This window comes from Lates calcarifer, linkage group LG5, assembly GCF_001640805.2.
Source record: "Lates calcarifer isolate ASB-BC8 linkage group LG5, TLL_Latcal_v3, whole genome shotgun sequence".
Lineage (NCBI taxonomy): Eukaryota > Metazoa > Chordata > Actinopteri > Centropomidae > Lates > Lates calcarifer.
The window spans coordinates 20,727,246-20,742,006 of NC_066837.1; the positions used below are offsets into that span (position 1 = coordinate 20,727,246).

The following is a 14,761-nucleotide window of genomic DNA, read 5'->3' on the forward strand; positions in this document are numbered from 1 at the left end:
CTCAGAACAAGCAATATGCACATCATCACCTTTAAACTTAAGTTTCTCATTGTATCCCACAAAATAGTATCATCCTAGTATTATCAACACATCTCCTGTATAATGTTGGTAAGGTGTCTTCTGGTGTCTTCTAAATGTGCTTTGTTTTAGGGTGAGGGTTCATAATGGGCCTTAAAGTCCAGTTTTATTTTTCCAGATGAAAGGTGATGCCAAAAACCTTAGAGGATGTTATTACAGTTGTCTTACAGTTGTTGTATTGTGCATCATGCTGCCAAAGGAGTGTATTCACACTCCTCCTTAACACGTCAAACCACAGATGCATTCCAGTTAAAGGTGTTAAAAGACAACTTCCAGCTTAAACACATCATGCAACCAAAAATAGAGAACTGAAACATTTGTGAAGCAAAGTAACAGTTGACACAGTAAAGTTGGACTAAAATTTGAATGACCACTATCACTCTGTGACAAGACGTCAATTCAGGATATTTTTAAATAACAAATACAGGATGTTTACTGTTTGCTTTAAGTTACATTCATAGTTTTGCAGCAGCATGAAAGCACACACACACACACACACACACACAGCTGATGGGAAAATACTCATGGTAAGGTTTTTGCTGTTGTATAGAAATTTAAGCCAACACAATACAAGAAGCCAAGCCTTGAAACATATCAAAACTAAATACAAAAATCACGTTATTACTGTCAAGTCACCATCTGTCCACACTGACTTGATGTGTGTCATCAGAGGTATTTTCAGCCAAATATACTTTCAATGTCACAAGTAAAAGGTCTCATTCTGTAGTAAACTGTTCCCCCAGGACTGATATTATACACGGCATCAACGATGTCATCAGTTACTATACACTGCTTTGAGTTTTTAAAGAAATATCGTTGTTTACTATACTCTCCCATAGACTGTAAATACCGTGTACCCTCCGCAGCGCCACATGTAGATCTCCTCCAGGTGGCGGTAATTCACCCTACATTACAAACTACCGGAAGTCTAAAAAGAGCAGAAGAAGGAAGAGGAGGGGGAAATAGCAGGAAGGCGCGGAGTGTTTCAGACGAGCTGGTAAGCTTGTTTGTGACTTTTGTTAACTTAAACAACTCGTTTCTACAAAGTGTTCAAAATGCATATTACCATAAAATTAAACAGGAAACAACCGAGGCGAAGCGTTAACCGACGTTAACTCTCCGCCGGCGCAGATTAGCTGACAGTTAGCTGACCTCAGGGCTGTTGAAACACTTGATAGAACTTAACTTTACATTATTTTTATCTTCATTTAGCCACTCGAGTATTGGTCATTGGTCCTAAATGTGCATTTATGGCCATGGAAATGGCTACCTGTTTTGTTAGCTAGCTAAAATTAGCTAGCTAACGTTGAATTTACAATTATTACCTGATGTCTGAAGTCTGTGACCCGTTGGATGTTGCTGGTTTATTAGGTTCATCAAGCTTATCCTAATGCAGTCCAATACAAGTTTAAATGAATCTGCAACTATTTTGATAATCAAATAATTGTTGTTGTCATTTTTGAAAATAGCAAGCATTATCTGGTTTCAGCTTCTTGAATGAGAGAATCTCATGTTTTTCTTTGTCATGAATAACAATGGACTGAAAATCTTTGGGTTTTGATTGTTCATCAGACAAACGAGACAAATAAAGATGCAAAGTCTCTGGGAAATTGCACTGGGTAGTCTAATAGGCAACATTATGAAAACTAATCAGTTAATAAAATAATCAGCAAATTAATCAATAATGGAAATAATTGTTAGGTGTTGCCCTAAGTGTTTTGTCTGACCAACAGTCTAAAATGCAAAGATACTCAAATTATTTTGATATTACAGTTAATGTTCATGTTTTCCTTGTAAAAAGGAAAAATGTCCTCTCTGTCCTTAGATTCAAGAAGATTCTGGTTAAAACATGCTTTTCTTTATTATCCTTCAACTGTGTTTAACCTAAATGTTCCTCTAAAGCTTCTGTAGGAACCTCTCTGTGCCTTATAAAACAACAAGTGATTATTGAGTGTGAGAGTGTTTGACTCTTGTACTTGTACTTACTTAAGAACCATTTCCCTATTTATTTTAAGACCATACAGATAACATTTCTATGTTTGTCTTTTTCAGTCCAGAGACATGTCACAACAGATGGGAGACAGCCATCGAAGGTTTCTACAAACCATGATGGCCAATGGCATCGTTGACGAACAAGGAGCAAGGGCTCTTTATCAGCATTGCTGTGAAACACACAGCAGTGAGTCCTTTTACATAAATACAATGAATCCAGAGTAACTCAGAGTGCACATCAGTGTCAGGCGACAGATCCCTGAATGACTAGAGTAGAGATACCAAAAGTTCCCTCAGTAAACTATCTTAATTATTTTAATGATTTTAAGTTAAAATGGATATTTTCATTGCTTCTACATAAACAAAATAAACTCTGAATTTCTCTACATAAACATTTGCCCTGCAAATATGATCTCACAAGACCTTTTTTTATCTTTTTTGCAGCACAGTGCACCCCTGACAAATTGGATGATTTCATTGATACCATCAACTCAAGGCTGCAGCCCATGTTCATGCAGATTAGAAAAGGGATGTCTGAGGACAACGGTCAGCAATACTATGCCTTGGTTAGTCTCTTTAATTCCTGTACTGGGTATATTTTTTAATTAGCAAATGTTTTGATGTCACACAAATTTTGGTTGGTTTGTAAAGATAATGAGCATCACAGGACAAGAACCTGTATAGTCACAGTATACAGATTTAGGGATGTGAAGCACAACTTTAGTAGGCCACACACTGCCTGCATGTGCTCATGGAGACTGACATTGGGTGGGAAGTTTTGAAATTCAACAAATATTTGCAAATTGATAAACTGATTTATAAGCCTATAATGTGAGAAGAAAGTTGTCTGCGTCACAAGTGCGACCAACTAACTGAGGCATCATTGTTCACTCCAATCCTGACCAGGTGAACATGGCTGAGACCAATGTCACCAGAATGTCATCAGATTATGCCGACAACGAGTTGGAGCTGTTCAGGAAAACGGTGAGTTCACTGAAGGAAAATCCTGCACAGAAACATTTTGTTCACACTCAGCATAACAGGTATAAAACCCTGAAACATGAAGCTGACTGTCACATCCCTGTTGGGTTGTCCTGTTATTTACAGAGTGACCTGAAAGAAAAAAAATGCCTGTAAATTGAAATGCAATCCAGTCTCATAAGAAAATACTATCATTGTGTTAATATCGGATCACATATCTCACATGTCACATAATACCTAAAATATAACTTCACTGCTATAAGGAAAAGTATTTTCTATTACATTTTTGTTATGAATCATATATTTATGACAATGGAATGTGTGTCAGCAGTTATAAGACTGTTTTTTTCATCACTAACTTGAGTTGTTCCAATTCAGATGGACCTGATTGTGGGCTCTGAGAATGGCAAGGCCTCCTCCACTGACATCCTGAACAGCACTGACACCATGACCGCCAAAAAGCTGAAGAAGAGCGAGACCGAGCACCTCTTGAACCGATTTGTGAATGACAAATGGCTTAATGAGGTAAAATACCATACCATGTCTCCACCAAAGTTTCATATTTAGGTTGTAATATCTTTGTTCCATTTACTACAAACTGTTGGTACTTTTTGCATGGACAGAAAGTTACAGTTTTCAGGAAGTTTTCCAGCACTTTCATAGCATCTCATCTCAGCAGCAGCAACTTATATAAAGCAAGATTATGTTTGCATTGCTTCTCTGTCCGGGTCGGGGCTGCATTCTCAGTTTGTTCGTCACACATACACACGGAACAGCTGTGGTGAACCAGGTGACTTCAAGACAACAGCGACTTGACAACAGTTACACTCGTCACTCTAAGTACGATAGTACAATAAACTAAGTGCAATAAAAAGTAAAGGCTGCTGGCCACAAGGGTAGTGCATTTATTGGAGGATTAAACTACTGCCTCCCTTTTAAAAATCAGGTCACTGAAAAGGTTTTATGATTCAGTGATAAATCGTCCACTAATCAGATGAAATTTGACTCTTTGCTGTTGTACCCAACCATTTAAAAAAAAAAAAAAAAAAAAAAAACTCCAATCGAAATCAGTTTCTGTTTTATTAATTTAGAAACGGGGTGAGTACACCCTGTCCACCAGATGTATTATAGAGATGGAACCATACATCCGTGCAATGTATCAAGACCAGGTCAAAGTGTGCCACATCTGTCGCAACATCGCTTTCCAGGTAAATGTTTCCTGTTTCTTTGTTGTGCATCAGCTTTGAATGAATTGTATTACAATCAGATCTGTCATTTATAAGCTTTCATGTACTAATTAAATTAAATCCCTACAATAAAGTACTGCCACTATAAAGCTACAGTTTTTTTTTTCTTTAACACAATATAGGCTATTATGTTGACATATAGTTAAAGGTTTGTAATTGGAGGGCAGTGACATTATCAGTATCTAATTTTTGCTCTCTATTAATTACATAGCTAGAAATGATTAAAAATGTACTTGTTCAATGATATGATTTTATATGATTGACAATTTAAATGTAATTTTGATGAGGCTTGATGCTTTTTTCTTTCAGTTTTAACTCAGTTCAGGTTTTACTTTCTGTATCATGTTTAGTCTTTACAGCTGTGTTTATCCTCCATTGACAGTGGTTACGTAGTGAATTTTTTTCTCACTGGATTAATATAATCTGATTTGTATCTTTTTCAGTGCCAAATTTGTGAAAATCCTGCATGTGGAATAAAGATACACAACCCATGTGTGGCCAGATACTTTAAAGGAAGATCAGAGCCACGGTGTCCGGCTTGTGATGACTTTTGGCCCCATGAAATCCCTGGTATTTATATTTATATTTATTTCTGAATGTTGTTTACACACATATCACACCTACAGTAATTTATGTCCCTCTTAAGTCCCACCGGTTGTTAATATACATTTGCTAAAGAACTGACAGAGTAACCCAGGACATTTCACCTTTTTGCTGTATTTTCCTATTTGTAAAGTTATTATATGTTTGGAATTTTGTTGTTTCTGCTTGAATTTTCTGAATTATTTATATAAGAAGAATTAATGAAAAGCACTGTCTCCCATCAGCGTCCCCCTTTGTGTGTAGTCTTTTGTATTTGTGAATTAGAATGAATGGCAGTGACTAAAACAAAAGCACATACTCCCTCCTTGTATGTTTGACTCACTATTTGTTCTGTTCATTACAGAAGTCAGACGGCCCCAGTCACGGTCCAGGAGATGAGGACTCAAGCAAATTGTTTAGTATGTAGTATTTTCAACAACTAAGCTGTTAATATAAAGTTTTTATTTTTGCAAAAATAAATGACACTGATGATGTTACTGAAATGTCTTTATTAAATATATATGCAAACAGTCTGCTAAAAAACAATACCAATACAGGTTATTGTGGTGCTAATTTTGTAAATGTTATGTCTGCACTTCCTTTACCTTACTACTAGACTTGATCACAGAAATCAGGCTTTATTGTCAAAAGAACATTGATAGTTTTACCAAACCAGGGGAGACACAGCAACTGTTAACTGCTGTTAAACATTTCTTACCTTGATAATCCTGTGTTAAATAGCATTGCTGACATAATGGTGAAATACATCGCCCCAAAGCCTAAGACACTGCCTTCTCCTCAATATTTTCTGTTCCCTAAATACTCGACTCAACTCGAGTGTGAGGCGATGCAGAAAGGCAACTGTGCCGGCAGTTAGAGGGAGAGTCATGTTTTTAACTGAGATTTTTTTCTTCATGACTCAACTACTCAGAGACGATAACTATCTTATATATTACTGTTTTCGTGTGGCTAAATTCCAGACTGAATTATCTGATAAAAACCGTATTTGTTATAAAATTAAATGCATCAACATTCTGACATGGACATAAACCATCAAGTTCAGCCAGTCTGTTTAGAACCACTTAAAATGCTGAATAATAGATAACAGCCATAGCTAGACAGAGTGTTAAAACCACATGAAACAAAAGGTGAATTTACAAGCTTTTTTTTTTTTTACATCAGGGTAGCAGCAAATATTTTAATTATTGAATGATCAGATGACTTTTTTCCCTCATTCCTCATTCTTTGTCTGCCTATAACACGTCAGAAAAAATGTACAATTTCCTTACACTGCAGATGACTTCTACAAATCCCCCCTCTCTTTTTTTTTTGTTTGTTTATCCAACCGTCCAAAAGCCAAAGATGTTGACTTTACTATAATGCAAGATGAAGAAAAGCAGCAAATAATTGTATTTGAAAAAGATGAAACAATTAACTGATTATCAAAACTTGCTGATTAATTTTCTGTTGATAAATTAACATCTCTGGATTACATTTATGAGACCTAATTCTGACAGGCTGAGATTCTAGAGAGAGAGAAGGGGGGATAGAGGGACAGATAAAATAAGACTTATATTAATGTCAGTGAAATCAAACAGGTCAACATGTGTCACATCCTGCATTTGCATTGCTTACACACAATCACATTCACATAAGATCATCAGCAGTTTGATTTTTTGATGTGGGTCATGAAATGTGGTTTAGTGACTTTAAAGTATGCTCGCCTGAGAGGAGTCCTGCTGTAGTATCCTCAGGGTGACAATGAATTTGATAGCTTTTCTAAACCATGGGTAGAAAAAAGTATATATGAGCGGGTTCAAACATGAGTTAAAATACAACACCCAGGACACAATGGGCCAAGCTAAAGCACTGTTTGAGGTGGCCTGTCCTGCAAGAGAAGGGTAGTAATACGGACAGAAAGTCATCAAAAACACCAGTATGACAACACCCAAGGTCCTGGCTGCTTTTTTCTCTGACTTCTTTGCAGTGACTGTAACTGAACTGCCTGAAATGGCTGTAACGTGAGACTGCATGGCACGAGCCTGAGACACCGCCACGACAAACACCCTCATGTACAGAATGACGATGACTGAGCAGGGGCCGATGAAAGTGAAAACGAGGTCGACGGCACCGGAGGCGTAGTTAATCACCACCACGCACTCCCCGTGGCAGGAGCTGTACCTGTCTGGCTGCCTGAGGTGGTCCTTTAAGATCAACCCGTTGTAGAGAAGTGAGCAGGCCCAGCACAGACACACAGACACCTCAACTCTGCTGAGAGTGATTCTGCTGGGGTACTGCAGAGGGTAACAAATAGCTACATATCGGTCGATGGATATGAGCACCATGTTTCCCACAGAGGCTGAGGTGAGAGTGAAGCCGATAATGTAAGACAGAGCGCACATGAGATCGCCCAGCAGCCAGCAGGTCTCTGTGAAACCTTACCGCCTCCACCGGCATCACCAGCAGCCCCACGAGGAGGTCTGAGATGGCCAGGGAGAGCAGGAGCAGGTTGGTGGGGGTGTGGAGCTGTCTGAAGTGGGAGATGGAGATGATAACCAGCAGGTTGAGAGCGACAGTGAGCACGGCGACTGAAGAGAAAAGCGTGTAGAGGAGGACGGCCTCAGTGCGAGGGCGCATTAAACCCATGCAAGATGAGTTCAGGAGCTGGGGGAAGCAGAGCTCAGCTCCCTCCACACCGTCCATCATCCAGTACAGAGGAGAGGTGGTGACCTGGACCTACTGAGCTCGAGCAGCTCTCTGATCATGCCAGACATAGTGCAGCTCATTTATCTCTGACAGCACCGCTTCTCAACTCCCCAGTCATCCTCTCCATCACTGTCTGCTACACTCCTTCCTCTGCTCTCCCGTCTCTCTACTTTACTTCCCCCCTGGCCCACCCCACCGTCAGCCTATTTGTTGTTTCCTACATGTCTCCTTATCTCTCCTTTTCTTCCTCACCTCTCCCTTGCTTTTTCCACCTTCCCTCCTCCCTTTTTTTGCTCACCACTTTTCTCATGATGCAACATTTGATGCAAAACTTTTCTCTGAACTTCACAGCTTTTTTGTAGTTTTATAGATAGATACAAGTTTTAATGTCAGCAGTTTTACAACACTATCATTTGTATCAGTTGTCAGATCCTTTGTTGTTTGCAGACAGCCTAGATGGATGTTGTGATGTTGTTTAGAGAGAACCAGAGAATGGACAAAGCAAAGCTGGAAGAATGACGTTTAATTCAGCTACAACCTGCAAACAAAACTTCCATTAAACTGAAGAACATCAAAAATGCTGCTCTGAAAATCTGCATAGATATGAATCTGATTTTTTTTTAATTAACTACCTGACACAAAATTAACCAATAATTTTTTTTAGAATAATAATTGAAATTATACAATCATCAATCATACCAAAGATTTTCTGGTTCCATTCTCTCAAATGGATTTTGTATTGCTGGTCAGACAAAACTACCAATCTGAACATGTCAGTTTTGGCTCTGGGGAACTGAAATGGACATTTTTCATACTTTTCAGGCATTTTATAAATGAAACCGTTGATTTAATTAATTTAAATAAATTAATTTAATCAAGGTAATGGACAAAATAATCATTAGTCTCAGCCCCAGACTTCACAGGTTGATGTCCATTTGAAACTCCAGGCTCTGCTTGCTATTTTGCCTGTTTAAAGGCAACTGTTAGTCACAGTCCACTTTCCTCACAAACTACAATGAAATGTTTTAAGCCAATTCACCACACTTTCCTTAAGATTGTTACAGAGTCATAGTCAGTTTTTAGAACCTGGGACTTGACTATGCTTCTGCTTTGGTTGCATCATAATTAAGACTGATAACTGTGTGTGCTTAAACAGGACTCAGGGCCAAGCTGGGAAAGCTGTGTATTTTTGGTTGGTTGGTGCAGGGCTTGTGCTGAGGGAATGTGTTTAGCCAAGAAAGGCCCACGGTGTCCATGAAAACAGGCACAAGGTGTTTTTATAGTTGTGGCCAGGCAGTCCAAAATATGAAGAAGTCTCAGCAGACATCTGCGACTCTGAACACCAGCTCTGTGATGAGCCACTGACAGACAGCACAAACCCTAACCTTTTGGCCACAGGGAGACATTGTTCTGAGAGTTGGTGGGAGTTTACTTCTCAATAGTCAACATCAGATGGATGTTCACATCTCAGCAGCAGTGTTACAGCACTGTACTGACAGACACTGGCTTCAAGATGGTCCACAGCTCATGTACAAAGATCAGAGAGGGCCTGTGAGCAGTCAGCCAGGCAGTGGTTAACTTCTGTACTTGTATTAGTGCAGTCTGTGTATATCTATGGGGCAGGAGAGGTAACAGTGTCACTGCCAAGTCACAACAGCAAGTAATTAGTAATCAGGACAATTATCTGTTTGTGGAGATTTATCTGTTTCTGTCTGTGGCCTCAGGATCTTGACACACATAATGGTGTCAGTTGTTTCTGTAGCTTTTATATGATAAAGAGTACGGTCTAGACCTGTTCTTTACGTACAGTGCCTTGAGATAACTTCTGTTGTGAACTGGTGGCTTTTATTGAGTTGGAGCCATAGGCAGTTTTTACCACCTTACAAACTCTGATTTGTGTATGTTTCACATTAACATACTTTATGCATGATTATGGATATTTTTCCATCAGCCTGGTGTTTGTGTGCTTCTGCAACTGAAAGCAATGAGTTGATTTAATGGAGTTGGGATAAAACACTCCTGTCAGTGCCACAGTGGTTTGAAATCATTTGTATATACTGCACATTTGAAAATGTAACTATTCTTTGGAGACACCCACCATCACTTAAAAAATTTCAGTTTGTTTTATTTGTACTTTAGTGCTAGTGAGAAACAGTGTAAATGTAATTTAGTGTGGTACACCCTCTTCTTGTCACTGAGCAGATTAATTCATGTTCTGTTATGAACTCATTTGAAACTATTAATCAGTGGTATAAATTTGGACGAAAGAATGTCACATTTTTTCTTAATTATTTGTATCTAATGTATCTTGACATTGTCCCATTTTCATCGCAGTTGTGACTCTCGACTTTTCACATACAGTAAAGTACGTTATTGTTTTCTGGTTTTCTGACCCAGCTGTGGTCACATCTGCAAAACGGAGTAATAGTTGCATCATGTGTTTATTAACACCTTTGACTGGAACTCACCCGTGGTTTAATGTGTTATCAGACATCATTACAAGGTGTGAACATGGCCCTCTGGTGCACGACATCAGCCATCAACTTTAATGTTTGTTTTTCTGTGTTGAAACTAATGTGTCCTTTGAGGTACTGATGAGTTTGATGGCTTTATGTGTGTGTGTCGCTCCTAAATAATATCTATACAGTGTTTTTGGATATTAATTTAAATGTTGGTTTAGCCATTCCAGTTTAACTTAGTTGAGATCAATCAGCTGAGATTCTTTCAGTAGTCTTTCTCCAGGTTGTTAGTTTTTAGTCACAGATGTAGGTAGTGGACTATTGTACTGGAGAGTGTGTGTTGTTACAGAAGTTACAAGATAGAAAGCGTCAGATTTTATGACTTTCTACTTCACCACATCTCAGAGGGCAGTTTTACATGTTTTTACTGGTTTATTTTGCAGAATAATGTTGTGCATCAAAATCAATCTCTAGCTCATCAAACTTGAATTTTATCTAACCAATCTAAATTGGGATATAAAATGATCACTGTTTAATGTAGGTTAATTTAACAGTTTGACTGAATTGTATCTTATATGTCAAATTTAAGTGTCAAAAATGTCCATCAGGTTTCGTGATACACTTGAAACATCACCAAAAACATTTCAAAAACCTACTTTGTGACTGTTCTTTGAATTGAACATTTAGATATTTTGCTGTGAGTCTCCTGTTCACAAAAAGATGATTTTCCCTGGTGTCTGAAAGAGTAAACACCTGCCCTCATTTGACTGTTTTAAAGCCAAGTGAGAAGATGCAGCAGGATTTTAGGAGGCTCAAAACTAAAGCCACAGTAAGACTATGCTGTGCTCAACTAGTGATGGTTGAACAGTAAACCTAAAATGTAATAACAATGGTTTCTTACTCTCCCATGTTGGATCATTCTTGTCACTAGTGTAATGTTGCCATCTGCTGATGATGAATACTAACTGACCCAGTGATTCATCACACTGTGGACCTGCTCACTGTTTAATCTGAAAGCCAGATCAGACTCTCACAACAAAAACTCAATCTGTCAGTTTGGCTTCGCCTCCACTGGAGTTGTTATTTGGATAATCAGACACTAGATGGCCCTGTTGGTAAAGCAGTTGACACTGATCTAATTAGCTTTGACAACTACTTGCACTCTGGTCCTAGAAATCTCTTTAGGAAGACACTCAATTTATAAGCATGAAGTGCATAGAAAGGCAATTTTGCTATATGAACATAATAAGTGAGTTTTTACATCTCAATTTGAATAATGTAAAATTTGGATACTTAGTGTAATTTTATGTTTAATTTCAGTTTCCCCTCCCCGAGTTCTATTTGTGTGTCATCCAAGCTGTCCAAAGCAATTTATTGATGCAGTGTACTCAGTATAATTTACTGAGTGGCCTGGCTAAATCAGTAATTGATAATCACATTATGCATGATGAGGATTTAGACATTTTGACAATATCATCAGTGCTTTTCTTTGTATTAGCATCCATCTTATATTTCAGGCATTTAGGCATTTCATTCATAATTATGTTGCCCGCCACAAAATAGGCCCAAAGTCGCCTTTGTCCAAAAATAATAAGCAGCCTAAAATAGGAAAAGCAGTAGGCCGTCCTTACAACACTGGTGTGAGTAGAGGACGAGGAGTGAATGCTGAGGAGGAAACAGAATTAAAGCCAGAGCAGAGAGACAGATGGGATATTTTTAGAGAGCAAGGAGAGGTTAAATTGTTCAGTGGGAAGAGGGCGATGTTGTTTAGAAGATGAGTTTTCAGTCAAGGAGGGAAGACAGGGATGGTCAGTGGTTCCTTGGGCCAGAGAGGAGAAGATTGAAGGGTGGATGACGGAGGAGAGCTGAGCGGACAGTACAGGGGCTGCAGTGTAAAGGGCTCTGTCTTACTCTTACTGCATCCTGCTGATCCTCCAGTGTCTCGTATATCCCTATATCAAGGTTAGGGACTGCTAAAATAGGCACCTTAGGTTATCTTCATTTACAGTATAATTCACTGACATTTACAGATATGATCTGAGTTTAACTATAATATTCAGGTTTGTTTACCTTTTTTTCCTCTAAGCTTTTCCTGTTACGTGAACTTCACCATAACCAAAATAACTTGCCATCAAACTAAAGTAAAATATTTCTTTTTAAAAAGTGTTATTACATTTTTTAAAAGGGGCCTGTTTATTTTGTATCATATGAAAAATTGTTTTCATGCACAGCTGTGAGAAAAACACTGGCGACACGAGGAAGCACTGAGCCTCCATTATTTATGGTGAACACCAACGTCTGTTTTTCTTTTTCTTTTAACCACATCATCACTGCTCCTGCCTCAAATAAAACAACACAAAAGCTTTTAATCCACAGCTAAGTGTTACCTCTTACGCATGAGCGAAATGGAGTGCAAGCAAGTCTACTCACCATATCGCATTTATAAATTTGACTCCATTTAAACTGATACATATAGAATTTCTTATGCTATAAAATAGTGATATTATATAAAAGGAATTAATTGTAATGTGATCAGTTACTCAGATTGAAAAAATTTGAACTACTTAAATTTTTGTGTTTTAGAGACATAATTGCTTCTTGTCTTTGATAATCTGGACTCTCCTGTGACCTTCAAATGTCAAAAATCACTTTGCCAGTTGGAGCCAGTTTAATGCAAAATATCTGTGGAGCTTGTGGGGAACTATGGGAACAGAGATCTTCTCATCAGTACATTCTAGGAAAACTTTTTTTTGCCTTATGAAATTCTGAGGAATTTGCTAGAAGGTCCTTAAATTACCGTTATTGCAACTGTGGTTTTAGATTTTAGGCTGATTTGTTCATTGGCACTTTGTATTGAGCACATGTGAGCCTGGGATTCAGTGCTTTTATCAGTTTTGAACATAAACAAGAATTAAATTATCATCACAAAATTTTAAGGAAGTAAAAATATATTTAGGTTGTGTGGAAGTGTGGAAAGCTAATGGATAAATAAAAGCATTGTGTTTGCTAATGATCATGAAAAGTTGAATTTGCAATAATCATGTTTTTCTAAGTCAACAGGTGTGAAAATGTGTAATATTTAAAGAAAGAATGAATCATAAATATAACAAATGATCAGGACGTCAGAAAGGTTCATAAACACACAAACACACATAAGTAAACACATGCATGCCCACACACATTAACACGCCTGGTTTCACTCACTTCTTCTTCTATACACTGCAGCCTAATTGATTCTCATTTTAATTATGTTGACCCAGACTCCGTCTCTCTTCTTAACTGACAACAAAACCAGCGCAGGCTGGCAGTCTGCCTCTCACACTGTGAGGATGACACCTCCGTCTCCTCACAGGGGAACAAGTTGAGGATCCACTTTGATGTCACTCCCCCGCAAAGGGAAAGGTCAAAATAATAAATGTAGGCCCAATTGATGGGTTGGCAGGGGGGCGAGGGGGGTTCAGTGCTGATTTTTGGACGAGTGCTCCCCTAAAGGCGTAATGAATTCATACAGTCAGGCACGGCCAAAGAGGAAAACAGCATGTGTCCTCTTTCTATGAAAAGGTTGGTCTAAATCTGCAGACAAGCCTGGCTCCGTCTTCCCACTCGTTCTCCAACACATCGCCCTCTCCTTTCTCTCTCAAACACAGGCTTGTCTCACACTCACGTACACACACATATGAAAAAATACTCAAAAATGTTTGTCTTTCACTTCTTCTCTAACGTACACCTCTGAACATGTATCACCTAACCTTCAGTTAGGGGGGTGAACTGGATTACCATGTCTCAAAAACCCTCCTCACAGGCAAACACTTCTGATTCAAGAGTAAATAAACCAGAAACACACAAACGCTTGAAGCTTAGAAGATTCCTCAGGTCATCCAGGTCACAGGATATCTGTTAGTCATTCACACATTCACTGGCCTTTGACCTCCTGTCCATCGTTAGAAACACTTTCATTTTAAGCTCCAGAACTTTATTTTAAATTCTAGTGAAAATACTAAATTACAAGAAAATGTATGTAAAATAATACACCAAGATATTTAGAATATTTCCATTGCATAATATTTCCATTGTCAGGTCAGCCAATGGTGGAAGAGTGACGTCTTTCACTTGAGTAAACATAGCAATACCTCAAAGTAAAAATACTCCATTGCAATTCATAATCCTACCTGGAGAAGGAACAGAGGTATTAACAGCAAAGTGTGCTTTAAATATCAAGAGTTTTGTGCGGAATAGCCCCTTGTAGGGAGAAATATTATTGGATTATTATTACTGGCACATTAATATGTAAGAGAATTGTAATGTTAATTTTAACTACTAACTACTACTACTTAAGCATTGGAACGTTTTAGCTAAAAGATGTCATTATGTTAATCGTGGGTTTTGTGTGTAAAATCTTAATTTGTCATAGTAGCATAGTAGCAACTCTATAGTGTATTTGTAAGAAGAAATCGGTTTTTACTAATGTAATTATCAGCAAATAATGCTAATATATATTATGAACAGATAATTAATGGCACTATAGTAAAACACAGTTCTAATGATACATACTTATAAGATATATATATATATATATATATATATATATACATACACACACACACACACACACACACTTACATAAGTATACTTTAAGTACCCCTAGTATTTATAGGCAGTATACATAACATAACTTAAAGTATACTGTAGCCAGTGACTAAATAGACACACTCACTC

General features: G+C 38.0%; 2 protein-coding genes across 3 annotated transcripts; one reads left to right on the forward strand and one right to left on the reverse strand.

Annotated features, from left to right (window-relative positions):
* The first annotated feature begins 817 nt into the window (after positions 1–817).
* nsmce1 (NSE1 homolog, SMC5-SMC6 complex component) lies at positions 818–6,963 on the forward strand. Of its 2 annotated transcripts, XM_051070738.1 has the most exons (9): positions 818–1,075; positions 2,131–2,257; positions 2,515–2,636; positions 2,977–3,054; positions 3,430–3,576; positions 4,143–4,259; positions 4,742–4,868; positions 5,245–5,299; positions 6,868–6,963. In XM_051070738.1, exons 1-8 carry the CDS (start codon positions 848–850, stop codon positions 5,277–5,279), a joined length of 981 nt encoding a protein of 326 aa, XP_050926695.1. In that variant the 5' UTR covers positions 818–847; the 3' UTR covers positions 5,280–5,299; positions 6,868–6,963. The 2 variants fall into 2 exon arrangements, with proteins under 2 accessions (XP_050926695.1, XP_018535226.1); XM_018679710.2 differs by lacking the exon at positions 6,868–6,963 and having other exon boundaries at positions 5,245–5,377.
* On the reverse strand, positions 5,287–14,465 carry LOC108885379 (trace amine-associated receptor 13c-like). Its single transcript, XM_018679708.2, is given in 2 exon segments — positions 5,287–7,315; positions 7,317–14,465. Coding segments are annotated over 2 exon segments (996 nt in total). The 5' UTR covers positions 7,587–14,465; the 3' UTR covers positions 5,287–6,589.
* Between the last annotated feature and the right edge of the window lie 296 nt (positions 14,466–14,761).

Bases quoted from the DNA above. Each gene is read 5' to 3' on its own strand.
- nsmce1 (XM_051070738.1), top strand. From the start codon at position 848: ATGTCATCAGTTACTATACACTGCTTTGAGTTTTTAAAGAAATATCGT. The intron at 2,258-2,514 runs GTGAGTCCTTTT...TCTTTTTTGCAG, and splicing joins TTGCTGTGAAACACACAGCA to CACAGTGCACCCCTGACAAA. The intron at 3,055-3,429 runs GTGAGTTCACTG...GTTCCAATTCAG, and splicing joins TGGAGCTGTTCAGGAAAACG to ATGGACCTGATTGTGGGCTC.